This window comes from Meles meles, chromosome 18 (genome assembly GCF_922984935.1).
Source record: "Meles meles chromosome 18, mMelMel3.1 paternal haplotype, whole genome shotgun sequence".
In the NCBI taxonomy this organism is placed as follows: Eukaryota; Metazoa; Chordata; class Mammalia; order Carnivora; family Mustelidae; genus Meles; species Meles meles.
The window spans coordinates 58,633,419-58,652,526 of NC_060083.1; the positions used below are offsets into that span (position 1 = coordinate 58,633,419).

The 19,108-nt window shown below is 45.5% G+C and overlaps 1 protein-coding gene across 2 annotated transcripts in view; it reads left to right on the plus strand.

Annotated features, from left to right (window-relative positions):
- Nucleotides 1–331: 331 nt before the first annotated feature.
- The window catches only part of NUP85 (nucleoporin 85), a 29,886-nt gene continuing 11,109 nt past the window's right edge, over nt 332–19,108 (plus strand). Inside the window, exons 1-10 of one of the 2 annotated variants that reach the window (XM_045985560.1) lie at nt 332–555; nt 3,242–3,335; nt 6,074–6,233; nt 8,553–8,623; nt 9,604–9,647; nt 12,869–12,938; nt 14,131–14,252; nt 18,112–18,246; nt 18,352–18,474; nt 18,873–19,004. In XM_045985560.1, coding sequence (XP_045841516.1) covers nt 523–555; nt 3,242–3,335; nt 6,074–6,233; nt 8,553–8,623; nt 9,604–9,647; nt 12,869–12,938; nt 14,131–14,252; nt 18,112–18,246; nt 18,352–18,474; nt 18,873–19,004 — 984 coding nt within the window. In that variant the 5' untranslated portion in view covers nt 332–522. Of the gene's footprint in view, nt 556–3,241; nt 3,336–6,070; nt 6,234–8,552; nt 8,624–9,603; nt 9,648–12,868; nt 12,939–14,130; nt 14,253–18,111; nt 18,247–18,351; nt 18,475–18,872; nt 19,005–19,108 lie in introns of both variants that reach the window. The other variant, XM_045985559.1, reaches the window with a different exon arrangement.

Consider the following 19,108-nt stretch of genomic DNA (forward strand, 5'->3'; position numbering starts at 1 on the left):
ACGGGGACTGGGCAAGGCCCGGATACCGTTCAGAGAAGCAGCTGCGACGACCTTAACTTGCAGAACAAACAGGGCCGAGTACAGCCAGATTCGACAGACACCACGGGCTCGCTCACCGCGACTTCAGGTCCTGCGCTCGCCCTAGAGCAGCCGCCCCAGCCCGCACACGCGCAGCCTCACTGCCGCGGCTCCCGCCTTCTCCGGGGGCCTTTTCCCGGCCCGGCGCGGGGCTGTCCGCAGCGGCGCCTGAGCTGGCTGAAGGGTTACTGTGAGGACCGGTTGCCCTGACTCTGTTTTCACTGCCCTTTTGTCGCCGGCCAGGAAAGAGGGACATGTGTAGAGTGTCGCGGAGGGAGGATCGTGGCCGAGATGAGAGGCCCCTGCGACGTCGGGCGCTTGGACCTGCAGGCAGTGCACGAGGCGCTCGCCAGGGGGTCCTCTCTCGCAGCCGGCTGTGAGCGGGAGGCCTGAGCCGGCAGCATCGGCGGCCGCGCAAGTTCCAGGGGGCTGAGGCGAGGCGCTATGGAGGAGCTCGACGGCGAGCCGACCGTCACTGTAAGGGCGCCCGCAACAGTCTTGCCTTTGCGGTCCGAGGAATGTGTCTTCTTTGTCACTGTAGGCTTGTCTACCTCCCGCGAGGCTCCTGGCCTCCTCTCTCGACTCAGTAGCCACAGTTCGGAGGTCCCATTAGCTAGGTGCTCGTGTTTGGGTCGCACTGTCGCTAGCTTTCTACTCTTTCTTTGAATACTCAGAAATGCCTGGCTCGGAGGCCTCACTCCTCACTCCATTCCTCACCCTTTCTTGTCTTCGCGACTTCCCCATCCCACTTCCGTCGCTTCTCCTGTTGGACTAGTGCTCTAGTGAGCGGGCTCCGACCGAGCCGAGGTCGAAGGGGCTTTTACCTTCCGCGGAACTAAGCTTCACATGGCAACACCATGGGCTCGGCGTCTGCTGCTTCTTGTGCCGTGCTAGCCCAGGATTTACTAGAAGTATTTGTTCTGCTTCTTGTACTTATTGCCCTGCTTGCTTTCAGTTCTGTCTGGACATTCAAGAGAGTGACAAATGTGAACGATCTATGATGTTCGAAAATAGATCCCTGGCTTTTAGATAGGAGATACCTACCGATCCTCCGCTTGGAACACTCTCTTTTTATCTCCTCGCTTTTCAAATGCAAGAACCAGCATCCTCTCCCTCAGGAAAGCCTTCCCTTACCTCGCTGGCTAGGGCAAATATTTCTGTCCATTATTGGCTTGGTCTGCACCTCTTTGCTCTTGGTAAGCGGTAAGCTTCGCTGAACTGCAGGTTGCCTGATCTTGGATTTATTGCTTTTGAGAAGGTTGAGATGCCTGCAGTTTTCTGCTAAAGCCAACAGATGGAAAAGCAGTGCCTGACAAAACCAAAGATGGGGTCATTTCAAAGCTAACTGGACAAAAGGAGGCATGAGATCGTAAATAGCAGTTAATGTGGGCTGTTACTCTATAAAACTTACTATTGTAGCGTGTTAAAATTTTAAGACCCATATAAATTACTTTAAATGTTATATATCAAGGCTGTGTCAGTGACAGTGGGAAGAAAAATTAGAATATCCAGAATCACTGGAACTTTTTCAAACATCATCTTGCCTTTCCCTCCTCCTCTTATATCCGAATCTTTTGATGGGGGCACCTTTCCAGTAACCTGCACAACCCTGGGGAGTCACAACTTTGATACTGAGCCATGATAATTAGCCTTGCTTTTACAAATTGAATGAAGATGAGCCAAGCATATATTTTTTTAAAAGATTTTATTTATTTGTCAGTGAGAGAGGAGCAAGAGTGAGCACAAGCAGACAGAGAGGCAGGCAGAGGCAGAGGGAGAAGCAGGCTCCCTGCTGAGCAAGGAGCCCAATGCGGGATTCAGTCCCAGGACGCTGGGATCATGACCTGAGCCGAAGGCAGCCGCTCAACCAACTGAGCCACCCAGGCGTCCCCAAGCATATTTTTAACACGCGTAGTGGTGATGGGCTTGTGATAGCTCAGCTCCACGCTGGTGTTGGGGAGACCAGGAAGGAAATTGATTGACACAGTCTTACAGAGAGGCATTTTCTTTCTTTCTTTTTAATTTTTTTTTATTTTAAAAAGATTTTATTTATTTATTTGACAGACAGAGATCACAAGCAGGCAGAGAGAGAGAGAGGAGGAAGCAGGCTCCCTGCTGAGCAGAGAGCCCGATGCGGGGCTCGATCTCAGGACCCTGAGACCATGACCTGAGCTGAAGACAGAGGCTTAACCCACTGAGCCACCCAGGCACCTACTGCCTGTTTTTTTTTAATTGGACTTCCTCAGTAGACTGCTAGCTTTTGGAGGGTAGTAACTGTATTATACAGTGTTGTATTTCTAGAGCACAGTACAGATAAAGGCTTACTAGACATTGCTTAGTTGTTAAATGACTGCATTAGCCCTTCCTAAGAACTAACTGCCCTTGTCCTTTTTTTTTTAAGATTTTATTCACTTATAAAGAGAGACAGAGATCACAAGTAGGCAGAGAGGCAGGCAGAGAGAGAGGGGGAAGCAGGCTCCCCGCTAGGCAGAGAGCCCGCTCCCCTCCCTCCCCTCTCTCTGCTTGCCTCTCTGCCTACTTGTGATCTGTCTCTGTCAAATAAATAAATAAATAAAATCTTTAAAAGAAAAAAAGAGGGCACGGAAGCCATGGTATTGGAGGGCTCCTTTTAGTAAGTAACAAACAGTGCAGTTTCTTTTTTTTTTTTTTTTTAATATATTATTTATTTATTCATGAGAGAGAGGCAGAGGAAGGGGCAGAAGCAGGCTCCTGTTTCTGAGCCTGATGCGGGACTCAATCCAGGACCCCGAGATCACAACCTGAGCTGAAGGCAGAGGCTTAACCAACTGAGCCAACCAGGCGCCCTAAACGTTCAATTTCTTTTCTATTTTTAAAAAAATTCCCTTTTTCTGAACTGGAGATCGTTAAATTACAATATAGCAGTTGATTATAGATAGCTCTCCTTTTTATCAACACTTGCAAAGTGGCAGGCTGGGTTGAGGTGCTCAGGAAAGCTCTCTTGCTTATTCAGGTTTTAACAGATTGGGCTGATCTCAACCACACTTACCTGTATATGTAGATTAGCGCTTAACTTTCATGATCACTTATTTCTAGGGCTCTGCTTGCAAAGCATTTGAAAACAGTCTTTAGTAAAAGTAACAGTGTCTGTGCCCCCTTTTTTTTTTTTTTTTTTTTAAACTAGTTGATTCCAGGAGTGAATTCAAAGAAGAAGCAAATGTGTTTTGATTGGGGTCCAGGGGAGATGCTGGTGTGTGAAACCTCCTTCAACAAAAAAGGTAGGTTTTTGTTTTTTTCTTCTAGGTTACCCGTCTTGGCACATTTGTTTTTTTCCTTTATTCTCAGATTTAACTAACTGAAGCAAGAAACAGTTGAACTTAACTTTGTACCATTTTCATTTTTAAACCGTTACCTGTTTAAGATTCTCATTAATTTATGGGATCTGGAAGGTGTTGAGTACAGGAAAAAAAATTAGTAATGTCTGTGGTATTCCTTTATATTTAAAAATTTCAAGTTAAAAAAAAAAAATTTTTTTTTTCAAGTTTTTTTCCCCTTGTCCAGAATGACTAAATTCCCTTCACAGCAGCCCTCTTTCCACGAAACTGTGGAAAAGTTTCCACATAGTCCTCATAGTCCTTGCTTTTGTAGTACTGTAAACTTGATGAATTCTGTTAGCTGTTGATATAAAGCATAAAAGATCTGGAGAGTGAAATGACTCTTCCCTTTTCTCTAAGCTCCTTCAGATTTTGGACATGGATCTTTTCTTTCTGTTACAGACTCTTCTACTAGCAAGAGAAAACTAAATTTTCACATTTGATTTTGCTTTCTCCATTTCAAGAGTCTCTGGAAATGTTGGAAGAGATTTTCTTGCAAATATTCGACAGGTTCTTTATCCAAATGTGGAGGCTTTCCTCTTCTATAAGGAGGGAATTGATCTAATGGAAGTCTTACAATTTTGGCCAATCATGTGGTGTGCAGTTCCTGCATTTTGAAGTGATGTAGTTAAAAAAATTATTTTTCAGTATAGTTTTTCTTAATTTTATCATTAACAGTTCTCCGTGATGTTGCCAAATGTTTATGGCATATTTTATTTTATTTTATTTTTATTTTTATTTTTTTTAAAGATTTTATTTATTTATTTGACAGAGAGAGCTCACAAGTAGACGGAGAGGCAGGCAGAGAGAGAGGGGGAAGCAGGCTCCCTGCTGAGCAGAGAGCCCGATGCGGAGCTTGATCCCAGGACCCTGGGATCATGACCTGAGCCGAAAGCAGAGGCTTTAACCCACTGAGCCACCCAGGTGCCCCTATGGCATATTTTAGTATTAAAGATCTCAAGCTTGGCAGAGCTCTAGAAGCTGCCAAAGGGACAGTTACTCAGGAGAGAACCTTCTTTGAATATGTCTAGCCTCTTCATACTTAATGGGAAAGCTTATCAGCATTTTTAGTTTGTCCTCCATTGTTGGAAACATGAAGTTTTCTGTTTGTTTATGTCTATTGAAATCTGGATAGAGACAAGCCGTTGAACATCGTCACAGCTTTTTCAAGAGGCTGTTATATGAGAAATATCTACAAGTTGGTGGTTTATAATTTCTCATTATAGATCTTTTTTATCACTGCCACAGAATAATTTAGTTAACTCTTAATTCTTTGTTTTAGGGTAATGGCAGTACAAAGAAATATAGAAATAATATTTATTTGAATTTGAGGTTATATAAAATTTCAGCTCTAGGTTTCTTTTCCTTTTTTTAGATTATTTATTTATTTATTTATTTATGAGAGAGCAAGAGTGTATATACACGAGCAGGGCTCAGGGGCCAAGGGAGAGGGAGAAGCAGACTCCTGTGTAGGGAGTCCAACACAGGGCTCTATTCCAGGACACCGATCGTGGTCTGAGCTGAAGGCAGACGCTTAACTGACTGAGCCACCCAGGTGCCCCTCAGATGTAGGTTTATCTTATTTATTGAGTTATCCATAAGCTAAAATTAAGTGACTTAAATTTTTTAAAAGATTTTACTTATTTGAGAGAGACAGTTCACGAGCAGTGGGGAAGGGTAGAGGAAGAAGCAGAATTCCTGTTGAGCAGGGAGCCAATGTAGGACTTGATCCCAGGAGTGAGAGAGGAGCGTAAGTGCGGAGGGGGCATTGAAGGGCAGAGGGAGAAGCAGAGTCCCTACTGAGCAGAGAGCCTGATGCGGGACTCCATACCAGGACACTGGGATCATAGCCTGAGCCAAAGGCAGACACCCAACCAACTGAGCCACCCAGACACCCCCAGTTGATACTTTTTAACATGAAATCAGTAGCAAAGAAGCTGAAGCTTTTGTAATTAGATAACTCAATTAAAAATTGAAAGTCTGGGGCACCTGGGTGGCTCAGTGGGTTAAGTCTCTGCTTTCAGCTCGGGTCATGATCTCAGGGTCCTGGGATCAAGCCCCACATCGGGTTCTCTGCTCAGCAGGGAGCCTGCTTCTCCTCTCTCTGCCTGCCTCTCTGCCTACGTGTGATCTGTGTCTATCAAATAAATAAATAAAATCTTTCAAAAAATAAATAAATAAAAATTTAAAGTGAGAGGTACCTGGGTGGTTCAGTCAGTTAAGCATCTGCCTTCGGCTCAGGTCATGATCCCAGAGTCCTGGGACTGAGCCCCACGTCAGGCTCCCTGTTCAGCGGGGAGCCTGCTTCTCCCTCTCCCTCTGCCTGCCACTCCCCCTGCTTTTGCACACACGTTCTCTCTTTCTATCAAGTAAATAAATAAAATCTTAAAAAAAATTTAGTGTGTCTGGGTGGCACCATCTGTTAAGCGTCTGCCTTTGGCTCAGGTCATGATCCCAGGATACTGCGATCAAGTCCCGAATTGGGCTTCTGGCTCAGCTGGGAGTCTGCTTCTCTCTCTACCCTTCCCTGTACTCGTGATCTCTCTCTGTCTCTCAAATAAATAAAATATTTTAAAAAATTTTGAAGTGAGTTCTTGTATGAGGGTAATGGTGATTTATGTTAATTTTTTCTGTTTTAGAAGAATCAGAGACCGGGCCAGGCTGCCCCTTTATCTATATCATCCGAAAGGATATAGATGTTTACTCTCAGATCCTGAGAAAACTCTTCAATGAATCACATGGAATCTTTGTGGGCCTCCAGAGAATTGAAGAAGAATTGACTGGAAAATCCAGAAAAGCTCAGTAAGTTGACTGCTGATAGGTGCTGAAGTTCACAACTAAATTACAAAAGCCAAATGAAATGCATTGTTTTTCTTTTTTCTTTTCCTTAAGATTTTATTTATTTGAGAGAGGGAGAGAGAGAGAGGGAGCAAGCACAGGAGTGGTGGGGGAGGGCAGAGGGAGAAGGAGCAGCAGATTCCCAGCTGAACAGGGAGTCCAACATGATGGGGCACAGGGCTCCATTTCAGTACTCTAGAATGCCGACTTGAGCTGAAGACAGCAGCTTGGCTTACTATGCTACCCAGACCCCCTTAGAACTGTTTTTCTTGCTAAAGATTGCATCTTAATAACTAAACCGTTGCTTTCTTGTGGATATTTGTTTAGTTTTGTCATTTCCTTTCTAATTAATTAGTTAATTATTTATTTATTTTAAAGATTTTATTTATTTGACAGAGAGAGAGATATCACAAGTAGGCAGAGGCAGGTGGTGGGGCGGGGTGCAGGCTCCCTGATGAGCAGAGAGCCTGATGTGGGGCTCGATCCCAGGACCTTGAGATCATGAACTTAGCCAAAGGCAGAGGCTTAACCCACTGAGCCACCCAGGCGCCCCTGTTTCCTTTTTAAAAGACTTTGTTTTGAACTAATTTTGGATTTACAGAAAAGGTACAAAAATTAAAGATTCCTACTCATCCCTCACTTAGTTTTGTTACGTTAATATCTACATAACCATGTTACTGTTACATAAACCAGGAAACTTAAAACATCAACGGGTTATGATTCAAGGCCTCATTTGAATTTACCAGTTTTTCCACTAAGGTCCTTTTTTCTCTGCTGCAACTCAGGTTGTATTTAGTTTTTTTTCCTTAGTCTCTCTCTCTCTTTTTTTTTTTAATTTAAAGATTTTGAGGGGCACCTGGGTGGCTCAATGGGTTAAAGCCTCTGCCTTCAGCTCAGGTCATGATCCCAGGGTCCTGGGATCGAGTCCTGCATCAGGCTCTCTGCTCAGCAGGAAGCCTGCTTCCTCCTCTCTCGCCTGCATTTCTGCCTACTTGTGATCTCTGTCTGTCAAATAAATAAATAAAATACTAAAAAAAAAATCTTATAAAAGGGGCGCCTGGGTGGCTCAGTGCGTTAAGTCTCTGCCTTCGGCTCAGGTCATGATCTCAGGGTCCTGGGATCGAGCCCCGCGTCGGGCTCTCTGCTCAGCAGGGAGCCTGCTTCCTTTCCTCTCTCTCTGCCTGCCTCTCTGCCTACCTGTGATCTCTGTCAAATAAATAAATAAAATCTTTAAAAAAAAAATTTAAAGATTTTGTTTATTTATTTGACAGGTAGAGATCACAAGTAGGCAGAGAGGCAGGCAGAGAGAGAGAGGAGGAAGCAGGCTCCCTCTTGAGCAGAGAGCCCGATCCAGGGCTTGATCCCAGGACCCTGGGATCATGACCCAAGCCGAAGTCAGAGGCTTTAACCCACTGAGCCACCCAGGCGCCCCAAGATTTTATTTATTTATTTGACAGAGGTCACAAGTCAGCAGAGAGGTGTGTTGGGGGTGGGAAGAAGCAGGCTCCCTGCCGAGCAGAGAGCCTGACAAGGGGCTCAATCCCAGGACCCTGAGATCATGACCTCAGATCATGACCTGAGCCGAAGGCAGAGCCTTAACCCACTAAGCCACCCAAGCCCCTCTTTTCTTAGTCTCTTTAATGACCTTGACACTTTTGAAAAATACTGACCAATTATTTTGGTGACTGTCCCTCCATTTGGGTTTCTCCATGTTTTCTCATGAATCGATAAAGATTATGCATTTTTTTTAAAGGTTATTCATTTTTAGTAAGAATACCACAGAGCTGGTATGTGTCCTTAGCATGTCATGTCATAGGGTTCATGATGTTGATGTTTTATTGTGGTTTTGTTGACCTTGATCACTTGCTTGATGTGGTTTCTACTGGGTTTCTTGACTATAAAGTTACTATCTTTCCCTTTGTAGCAGAAACTTTTTTTTTTTAAATTTATTCAGTGTTCCAAGAGTCATTGTTAATAGCAGAAACTTTGAGATTATGCAAATCCTATTTCTCCTTAAATTTTCAACCACTAGTTTTAGTGTCCATCAGTGGATCTCATCTGCAGCAATTAATGTCAATATGGATTCATGGATATTTATTTTACCCCACTGATTATCTCATATGTTACTTATTTTGTTGCTCAAGTTCCAGCTTTAGCTGTTAGGAGCTCTTTCAGATTGGTTCCTGTCTTTGAGCAAGCTCCTACCTTCTATTGAGACCTTCCTGCTTTTTGTCACCACAAGATGCCCCAGGCTCATCTTGTATGTCATTTCTTTTTTTGTAGATTGGTCCGAGTGAGTAAGAACTACCGATCAGTCATAAGGGCATGTATGGAGGAAATGCACCAGGTTGCAAGTAAGGATTTTATGTGTGTATATGTGATAGTAATTGAAATGTTTATCTAGCTGTAAATACTGCAAGGTAGAATCTATTTGACTCTCCAGTTTAAAATTCTTACTTTCCTGTCTTCCATAATTCTTAATTTTTTTGCAGTTGTCTTGAGTATATTTTTCAAGTTAGAACATATTGAGCCGACAGGTGTGAGACTAGGGGCCAGATTAACAATCTTAGAAAATCACATTCCTGGTTCTTTAACCTTGGTGACTTCTTTGTTTCTTTCTCCTTCCTCCCTCTCTTCCTCCCTTCCTTACTTTCTAAAAGACTTATTTTGAGAGAGCATGCGTGAGCATTGAGGGAGGGGCAGAGGGAGAGAGAGTCTTAGACTCTGTGCCAATCGCAGAGTGCGACTTGGGGCCTGGTCTCAAGACCCTGAGATCATGACCTGAGCTGACTTGTTCTCTTAACCAACTGTGCCACCCAGGCGTCCCTAACCTTGGTGATTTAAAGTCACCATAACCATGAGAGCCTCGTGACTCCTGGATGTTGAGTAGAGTCTTTTATAACCTGATGGTTTCTGTTTGTAGTTTGCAGTTGAAAGTGTCACTTACAGCTTGAGGGCACTGGGTGTGCAAATCATTGATCTGCAACAAAAAGATACGAAGCATTTTAAAAAATCAACAGTGAAGTGGTGCCTGGTTGGCCCAGTCAGTTAGGCGTCCTACTCTTGGTTTTGGCTCAGGTCATGGTCTCAGGGTTGTGAGATCAAGCCTTACTTCGGGCTCATGCTCAGTGTGGAGCCTGCTTAAGTTTCTCTCTTTTTCTTCTCTCAACCCCCTTCCCCCACCAGTGCACGCTCGTAAAAAATAAAAATCTGTAGTGAAAATGGGTGGTCATTAAAGGAAACAAAGGCACAAGCCAAAGAACCTGGTATATGAAGCTGTAACTATGAGACTAAAAGTTTAATTGCTCACTTAAAATGTTTTGTGTTTTGTTAGTTGCTGCTAAAGATCCAGCCAGTGGTCGTCAGTTCAGCAGCCAGGTAAGGGGGGCCCACTTTGTTGTCCTGCTGGGGCCATTGTGTCCTCCTGCATCCTCAGCCTGGTGTGGGACTCAATTCCAGGACTCTGGGATCATGACCTGAGCCAAAGGCAGATGGTTTTTTGTTTTTGTTTTGTTTTTTTAAGATTTTCTTTATTTGGCAGAGAGGTCACAAGTAGGCAGAGAGGCAGGCAGAGGGGTGGGGGAAGCAGGCTCCCCGCTGAGCAGAGAGCCCAATGTAGGCCCCGATCCCAGTACCCTGGGATCATGACCTGAACCAAAGGTGGAGGCTTAACCCACTGAGCCACCCAGGTGCCCTGAGTTTCCAGTTCTTAATGGGAAGTGTCAGTCCTAATCACGCTGTGTCACCTGAGATAGTGAGCTGAGCTTTTGGAATCACCAGTTATTTAATAAACTGTACTCAGCTCATTTTCCCAGTATTTTTACTCAGTTGTTTAGTTGGAGCTGGAAGATGACTGAAACAATTCTCTTTCTTTTGTAGAAACTTGATGGTGTTCAAACTCAGTAGTGAATAGGGACTAGCGGATTGTCTCTGGTGCAGTCTAGTTCACAGTCAGCAAAGCATTTGTTTTCCTGTGTCAAGCAGGTAGTCTGCGTCTGCGTGTGAAAGGATGTGGGGAAGAGGAGACTGCATGTTCCTAAGGGCAGGTTGCAGATGATTTTTATTTTTGGGTCTTATATTGAGTTTGCCTTTTATTTTTATTTATTTATTTATTTTAAAGATTTTATTTATTTATTTGACAGCTAGAGATCACAAGTAGGCAGAGAGGCAGACAGAGAGTGAGAGAGAGAGGATGAAGCAGGCTCCCTACTGAGCAGAGAGCCGGATGTGGGGCTCGATCCCAGGACCCTGAGATCATGACCCGAGCTGAAGGCAGAGGCTTTAACCCACTGAGCCACCCAGGCGCCCCTAGTTTGCCTTTTAATAGACTTTCTTAAACTTAGTCCCTTGAGTACCAACTTCACAATTTTTGCTGTATTTGTAGAATTTGTTTTTCTTTTTATTAACATACAATGTTTTATTTGTTTCAGGGATACAGGTCTGTGAATCCTCAGGCTTACACACTTCACAGCACTCACCACAGCACATGCCTTCCCCAGTGTCCATGACCCAGCCACCCCACCCCTCCCACCCTGCTCCTCTCCAGCAACCCACAGTTTGTTTCCTGAGATTAAGAGTCTCTTATGGATTGTCTCCCTCCTCCCTCCTCATCTTGTTTCATTTTTCCCTCCCTCCCCTCCATGATCCCCTGCCCTGCCTCTCAAATTCCTATCAGAGATCATATGATAATTGTCTTTCTCTGACTTATTTCACTTAGCATAATACCCTCTAGTTCTATCCATGTGGTTGCAAATGGCAAAATTTCAGGTTTTTGTTTTTTTTTTTTAAAGATTTTATTTATTTGACAGAGATCACAAGTAGGCAGAGAGGCAGGCAGAGGTTGGGGGGTGGGAAGCAGGCTCTCTGCTGAGCAGAGAGCCTGATGCGGAGCTTGATCCCAGGACCTGAGATCATGACCTGAGCCGAAAGCAGAGGCTTAACCCACTGAGCCACCCGGGTGCCCCGATTTTGTTTTGTTTTGTTTTGTTTTGTTTTTGATGGCTGCATACTATTCCATTGTATGTATATACCACATCTTCTTTGTCCATTCATCTGTTGATGGACATCTAGGTTCTTTCCGTGGTTTGGCTATTGTGGACATCGCTGAAATAAACATTCGGGTGCACGTGCCCCTTTGGATCACTGCATTTGTATCTTTAGGGTAAATACTCAGTAGTGCGATTGCTGGGTTGTACGGTAGCTCTATTTTCAACTTTTTTTTTTTTTTTAATATTTTATTTATTTGACAGAGAGAAATCACAAGTAGGCAGAGAGGCAGGCAGAGAGAGAGGAGGAAGCAGGCTCCCCGCTGAGCAGAGATCCTGATGCGGGGCTCGATCCCAGGACCCTGGGATCATGACCTGAGCCGAAGGCAGAGGCTTTAACCCACTGAGCCACCCAGGTGCCCCAATTTTCAACTTTTTGAGGAACTTCCATACTGTTTTCCACAGTGGCTGCACCAGCTTTCATTCCCACCAACAGTGTAGGAAGGTTCCCCTTTCTCCACATCCTTGCCAACACCTGTCCTTTCCTGACTGGTTAATTTTAGCCATTCTGACTGATGTGAGGGGGTATCTCACTGTGGTTTTGATTTGTATTAGAATTTTAGAGCATTCTTTTTTTTTTTTTTAAGATTTTATTTATTTATTTGACAGAGAGAAATCATAAGAGAGGCAGGCAGAGAGAGAGGAAGGGAAGCAGGCTCTCCGCTGAGCAGAGAGCCCGACGTGGGACTCGATCCCAGGACCCTGAGATCATGACCTGAGCCGAAGGCAGCAGCTTAACCCACTGAGCCACCCAGGTGCCCTGATTTGTATTAGAATTTTAAATATTATTTACTGAAGGGACATCTGGGTGGCTCAGGTGGTTAAGCTACTGCCTTGGGCTCAGGTCACTATCCTGAGCTCTGAGATGAAGTCCCAAATTCGGCTCCCAGTTCAGCAGGGAGTCTGCTTTTCCCTCTGGCCCTCTCATGCTCTCTCTCTCTCTCTCTGTCTCTCAAATAAATAAAGTCTTAAAAAATATATAAATTATTGGGGCACCTGAGTGACTCAGCGGGTTATGCCTCTGCTTTCAGCTCAGGTCATGATCTCAGAGTCCTGCGATCAAGCTCCACATCAGACTTTCTGCTCAGCAGGGAGCCTGATTCCCCCACTTTCCGCCTGCCACTCTGCCTACTTGTGCGCTCGCTCGCTCTCTCACTCTCCCTCCCCCAAAAAAGTATATATGTGTGTGTGTGTGTATAATTTACTGAATATTTTTCTAAGAATCATTTCTCAGTTACTTAGAGCTTCTTTCTAAATCAAAATGTTCATGAAGACTTTAGGTGTGATGAGCTAATTATATTCTCCTATAATATACGTTAAAGTAAAACAAGAACCATTAAAATAAAAAAAAAAAAGTTAATCTGCCTACCACCCCCTAAAATTCACTCACTGGCTTCCCTGTGGGAAACCCTGCTATAGAAATACTCAGTAATTGTTGAGTTAATAATGAATGACCTCATATGTTTCAAGCCCTGCTTCATTCCTTTGCTCCAAGAGAAATGTCAGGTCAGGAATGTTTTCAGTTAAAAAACTTTGTCTCCATTTCTTCTTTAGGTCTCCATTTTGTCAGCAATGGAGCTCATTTGGAACCTTTGTGAAATTCTTTTTATTGAAGTAGCTCCAGGTGAGCAAGAAGTCATCCTTCATAATACCAAAGGTGTCCTCCTGTCCTTTCCTCTTTGTCTTTCCTGTGTGTCGTGATGAGCATTTTATTGTCAAGAATGCTCTTTTCCTCACTCTTCATCAACGTAACCAGCAGAAAGCTATATATAAAACCCAAAAAACCCTGCTGTTTTGTCAGATACTACCAAAAAACCTCGAGATTATGCCTTCTAAAAACCTAAGATGTTGGGCAGGTGACCCCTGAAAAACACCAGGAAAGCTCACTGGACTCGTGTGTGGCAGGGGCGGTCAGGATTCATATGGTGGACTGGTCAAGCTGAAGAAAGGTTTAGGATCAGGGAGGAGGCATGGAGTGGGTCTCCCTCCCAGCCTCAGAAAGAACCAACTGTGTCCGCTCCTTGATCGCAGACTTCTGGCCTCCAGAAATGTGAAGCAATAAAATGTCGGTTGTTTAAAGTTAAAAATTAAAAGAAAGGAACAAAGTTTTAGAGCTGTGAAGGGGGATTCGATGGTGAGAGGCAAAGTCACTTGGAGACTTCTGTCCCCAGAGATTGGCGGAGGGGGCAGCCCGACCTGTGAACTGTGCACTCTGAATTATTCCACGTTCTTGAACTAAATTGTGGTTGGTGTGGTATCCTGGCCTGAGTGGGCTCTCAGTCGAGGTGCTGCAGGCTTTTTTGCATTTTCTTGATGACTTACGTTTGCTTTTATCCATAAATGAATGTTAATAATCTGTGCAGTCATAGCTTTTTACTCCTACTCCTGCTAAAGCCCTGAGCAATGTGAAAATAAAATTAGATGATTCTGTTTTTACGTTCTCCCGTATATGTTGAGGGCTGTTGCTGTGTTTTTGTCATACCTAGCACCTAGTCAGTAGCAATCCCTAAGTGGCCGTTCCTTACATAGCCACTGAGTACTGCATAGTCATGAAGAATTAGAGGTGGAAGGTGAGATTCAGCCCTTTCAAAAATGCATGAAATGTGTTGCTGCCTGGCTCAGAGGAACTATTCGTAAGTCCATTTGCTAGTCCAGTCCTGTTTTCAGGACCATATGGGTACCCACCTAAGTGGGATAAAGTACTTCCTACCTAGTCATCTTGTCTGCCCTACATTTTCTGTCTGTACGATGGGAAAGTGGAATTTGCTGCAGATGAAGCTGAGGATTTTGTGTCTAACAGGAGTCTTTCCTCCCAGCTGGCCCTCTTCTCCTGCACCTCCTTGACTGGGTCCGACTGCATGTGTGTGAAGTGGACAGTTTGTTGGCAGATGTCCTGGGCAGTGAGAGTCCAAGCAAACATGACAGCTTCTGGAAGTTGGTAAGCGTCTCCTGCAGGCTGGGCCTTCCTGACTTCATCTCAGGATCTGTTTTTCCCAGTGCTTCAGGCGGGCCTGACGATTGCCTGCTGAGCCTGCTCAGAATCAGACTGGCTCTTTGGGTCTGTGATTATGGGGATGCTCTTAGATCTTTTCTTCCCTGCTCCAAAGGAGAGTTTAGAACTAAGTTGTCGTGTAAGAAAAGTAATGCTTTGTGGACGTCCCAGTGAGCAGGGACGTTTAATTTCTTTGTGAGCCTAAGGAAGAAAAGACGTGATAAGAACTGTTTGATAGGAGCTGGAGGGGGTCAGAGGTTAAATGAGCAGGAGGAGTTTTGATGTGATAGAAATGTTCTAAAACTGGATTGTAGTGAAGGTGCACAACTCTGTAAACGTACAACTTAAATAGGTGAGTGTTTATAGTGTGTAAATTGTAGCTCCAAATCGCTACTGAAAACAAGAAGATGGGTGATCCTGAAGTTATTTTGGATTATCAGTGTGGAAGTCAGTGTGTGTATTGGGGTTGTGAGTGTGTGTGTGGGTGGGTATGTGTGTACTCTGTGCCTACTGACCTGTGACCCAATTGGGAGGGACTGGGGAGAGATTGCTAGTTGACCTGAATAATGGAAAGTTGATTAAACTTAGAAAATCTGGAATTCCGGTAAAGAATTGTTGCCTTGGCTGCTATTTCTGGGCCTTTTGTTGCTGGGAGATCTGTGCAAGTGTGGGGAGAGCCTTTGTTCAGGAAGTATTAGGCCCAGATTTTGTGTCTGATTCATTCACTGAGTATTTATTGAGTGCTCCTGTTTGCAAGGCACTGAGGAAACAGTGCGGGCAAGGATTACTGTCCTTAGGAAGCTTTACATCCTGGGTGGGGAGACAGGAAATAAGTACAGAGACAAGTGAAATATGTAGCATGCTAACAGGGAGGCACTGCGGTGTGGAGCGCAGTAAAGCCGAGGTGGGGCATGGGCAGTGCTGGAGCCCGGGAATCAAGGAAGGCCTCCCTCGGGAGGCGATGGGGGGAGGGGCGCTGGGCCAAAGGAGGGGAAAGAGTGTTGCAGATAGTGAGACCTGCACATGCTCTCGCCTGGAGGCGCGGGAGATCAGGAGCAGTGTGAGCAAGGGCAGAGAGTCACGGGGTCAGATCAGAGGGTTCCTTGGACTGTCGTAGGGACTTAGAGGCAGTAGAGCAGTGGGTGAGAACATGGCCTGTGGTGCCAAACTGTCCGAGTTAGCATGCCAGCTCTGCCTCTTGCTAGCTGTGGGGTGTTAAATGTGCTACTTAATATCCTTCAGTTTCTTCTGTACAGTGCAGATAGTAAGGTTATGTTTTTTTGTTTGTTTTGGGGTTTTTTTGAGTTTTATTTATTTATTTGGCAGACAGAATTCACAAGCAGGCAGAGAGGCAGGCTGAGAGAGGAGGAAGCAGGCTTCCCGCCGAGCAGAGAGCCCGATGCAGGACTCGATCCCAGGACCCTGGGATCATGACCCAAGCTGAAGGCAGAGGCTTTAACCCACGGAGCCACCCAGGCGCCCCTAAGGTTATGTTTAAGATTATGTTATGATTAGGGCTCCTAGGTGGCTCAGTCAGTTAAGCATCTGACTTCAGCTCAGGTCATGATCTCAGGGTCCTGGAATCAAGTCTTACATTGGGTTTCCCTGCTCCGTGGGGATCCTGCTTCTCCCTCTCCTTCTGCTCCTCCCTCCCACTCATGCTCTCTTCTCAAATAAAGATTATATTTTGATTAAAAGACATATATGTGTGTAAGCTAGTTGATGGACACAGCCCCTGAGTCAGATGTGGTGGGGGCGCGCATAGGAGAGCTGAGCATTCACACCGTGATTGGATGTAGGTTTCCAAGGCTCTCTGGCTTCCCTACCAAGGATGGAGCAAGGGCAGAAGCAGAGACCAGTCTAGAGGCTATGGTACTGAACCATGAAAAGATGGTGGTGACTTGGACAAGGATGGGAGCTGAACAGAGGAGGTGGTGAGGAGTGATTACATTCTGGATGCAGTTTACAGATACTGTTGATGGGATTGGCTGATAGATGAGATGTGCATGTGTAAGAAATGAGAGAATGTGGGAAGATCAGGTTGGGGAGTTGGAGGCAGCCGGGTGTTTGCTTTAGAGATGCTACATCTAAGATGTCCATGAGGTCTAAGTGGAGACACTTCTCGGGCAGTGCTGTGTGCAAGTCTGGAATCCAGAGAAGGAAGTACAGGCTAGAGAGAAATGGGGGATTTGTCAGCATATGTATCTTCGGCGCTTAAAAAAAAAAGAAAAAGAAAGATTTCGTTTATTTATTTGACAGAGATTGTGAGAACAGAAGCAGGGGTAGTGGGAGAGGGAGAAGTAAGGCTTCCTGCTGAGCAGGGAGCCCGATTCGGGGCTCGATCCCAGGAATCCCAGGATGCTGGGATCATGACCTGAGCCGAAGGCGGATGCTTAACAGCTGAGCTACTCAGGTGCCCCATCTTTGGCTTTTTTGAGCATGACTTAGTATGGGAAAATGTTACTTTGTATGTTTTACGTATTTGTTAGTGTGTATGTACTGTTGGCTGTCATTATTCATGACAGTTAAAGTCTATAAAGTTGCCTGAACATTGTATTACTATTATAATACAGATTCTTCCAGCCTCTGATCCCATTTTTGTCAGATCCCATTTTTGTCAGCTGATCAGTGTATAACCTTGTTTTATGTATGGTTTTGCTTAAAGACACCTCATTTATTTATTTATTTTTTTAAAGATTTTATTTATTTATTTGACAGAGATCACAAGGAGGCAGAGAGACAGGCAGAGAGAGAGAGGAGGAAGCAGGCTCCCCGCTGAGCAGAGAGCCTGATGTGGGGCTCGATCCCAGGACCCTGGGATCGTGACCTGAGTCAAAGGCAGAGGCTTCAACCTGCTGAGCCACGCAGGCGCCCCAGGACACCTCATTTAATATATACTGTTGACTCATTAATACTGAACTCATGGCGAATAACACAGTAGCGTGTGCCTGAACGGGGCTAATCTAACACACTTTCTCCCTGTGGGCCGCCATCCCTCCTTAGCGCTTAGCACTTTAGCACGATGCTCAGCAAAAAGCACAACAATACCAAAAAAGTGGCCCTAGGTAGATCCTGAAAAAGACCCTTGTTTGGTGTGAGAGTTGATACAAGAAGGTAGAGCTCTGCCTTGTTCATCCTCAGCTGGGAATGTGCACATCAGGTAGCTGGTTTTTGCCACTCTGCACACATCCACAAGTAACACCACCTCACATACTGACTGCGGGGTTACAAACGGACGTTAACAAGTGCGGAAATTCACAGATGCGGAATCTGAGTAAGAGGACTGACTGTTGATGTTGAGCGTATGTGTGCGGCTGTGTGTTTATTTGAACTGAGCCTTTTATGAACTAATCTTGACTTGATGTACTTTGCCGTTTTCTTTTTTTTTTTTTTAATATTTTATTTATTTATTTGACAGGGAGAACAGGCAGGCAGAGTAGGTTCCCAGGGAGCAGGGAGCTCAGCCATTTTCTGTTTTCTGTTTCATTCATTCACCATTTATTAAGTAAATTCTACATCCAATGTGGGGCTCGAACTCAATGACTGTGAGATCAAGAGTTTTGTGCTCTACTGAATGATCTAGCCAGGTTTCCCCATTTCTTTTATTTTTAAGAAGTTGGTTGCAATCTGTAATGTGTTAAAACATGCAGTTTGAAAAGCATGGTCCAGGTTAAAACCCTTAGACCAGATGACTGCTGGAGGGAAGGAACCAGCACACTTGCGTAAGGCTAGGAAGCCCAAGTGTGGACTGAGGAGACGGGCTCCTGGGCGTCCGTGAATGTCCGTGCTCTTGTGTGTCCTCCAGGTGACCATCTTGGTGCTACAGGGCCGGCTGGACGAGGCTCGGCAGATGCTCTCCAAGGAAGCTGACGCCAGTCCCTCCTCTGCAGGCATGTGCCGAATCCTAGGGGACCTGATGAGGACAATGCCCGTTCTCAGTGTATGTGGGAGCAGCCCTGTTCTGCTGGGTCACAAGAGAGGGGTTCGTTCATTAAGCACAAAGCGTTTCTGTGGCGATGGGATCTCACTGTGTCTCTCCCCTTAGCCTGGTAACACCCAGACGCTGACCGAGCTGGAGCTCAAGTGGCAGCACTGGCACGAGGAGTGCGAGCGTCGCCTCCAGGACAGCACGTTTGCCGCCAGTCCCCACCTGGAGTCTCTCTGCAAGGTCTGTGGGAGGGAAGTCGGGGTTGGGGTCCAAGTTGGGGCCGTGACATCCACCACGGCAATACCAGGAACGTGATCCTCTCCGGACAAAGCTGTCCGTCAGCTCTGCCAGGAAGAAGAGGGCTCCCAGACTGGATGCTCTGGTTGAGATTAGCAGAGAGAGCCTGTGCTCCAGAGAGCACGAGCAGGTGGGGAGGGAGGGAGGGGGGTGGAGGGAGAGAGAGAAGCAGGCTCCCCGCTGAGCAGAGAGCCTGACCCAGGGCTCCATGCTAGGACCCCAGGATCATAACCTGAACTGAAGGCAAGGGCTTCACCAACTGAGCCACCTAGGAGCCCCGAGACCAGGAGAGTTAACAGAGAAGTTGGTCTGGAACTGAAGGAAAATATCTCTTTCCTTAGATCATGCTGGGAGATGAAGCCGCTCTGCTGGAGCAGAAGGAGCTGCTGAATAACTGGTATCATTTCCTAGTGACCCGGCTCCTGTACTCCCATCCCACAGTGAAACCCATTGACCTGCACCTCTATGCCCAGGTGAGTCTGAACTCCAAGGGGTGGTGGTGGGGAGTACGAATCCTGTGGGCTAGGTTATTGTCAGTATGCGGCCTCTTTGAGTTGAACCTCCCTGGAGAACAGGA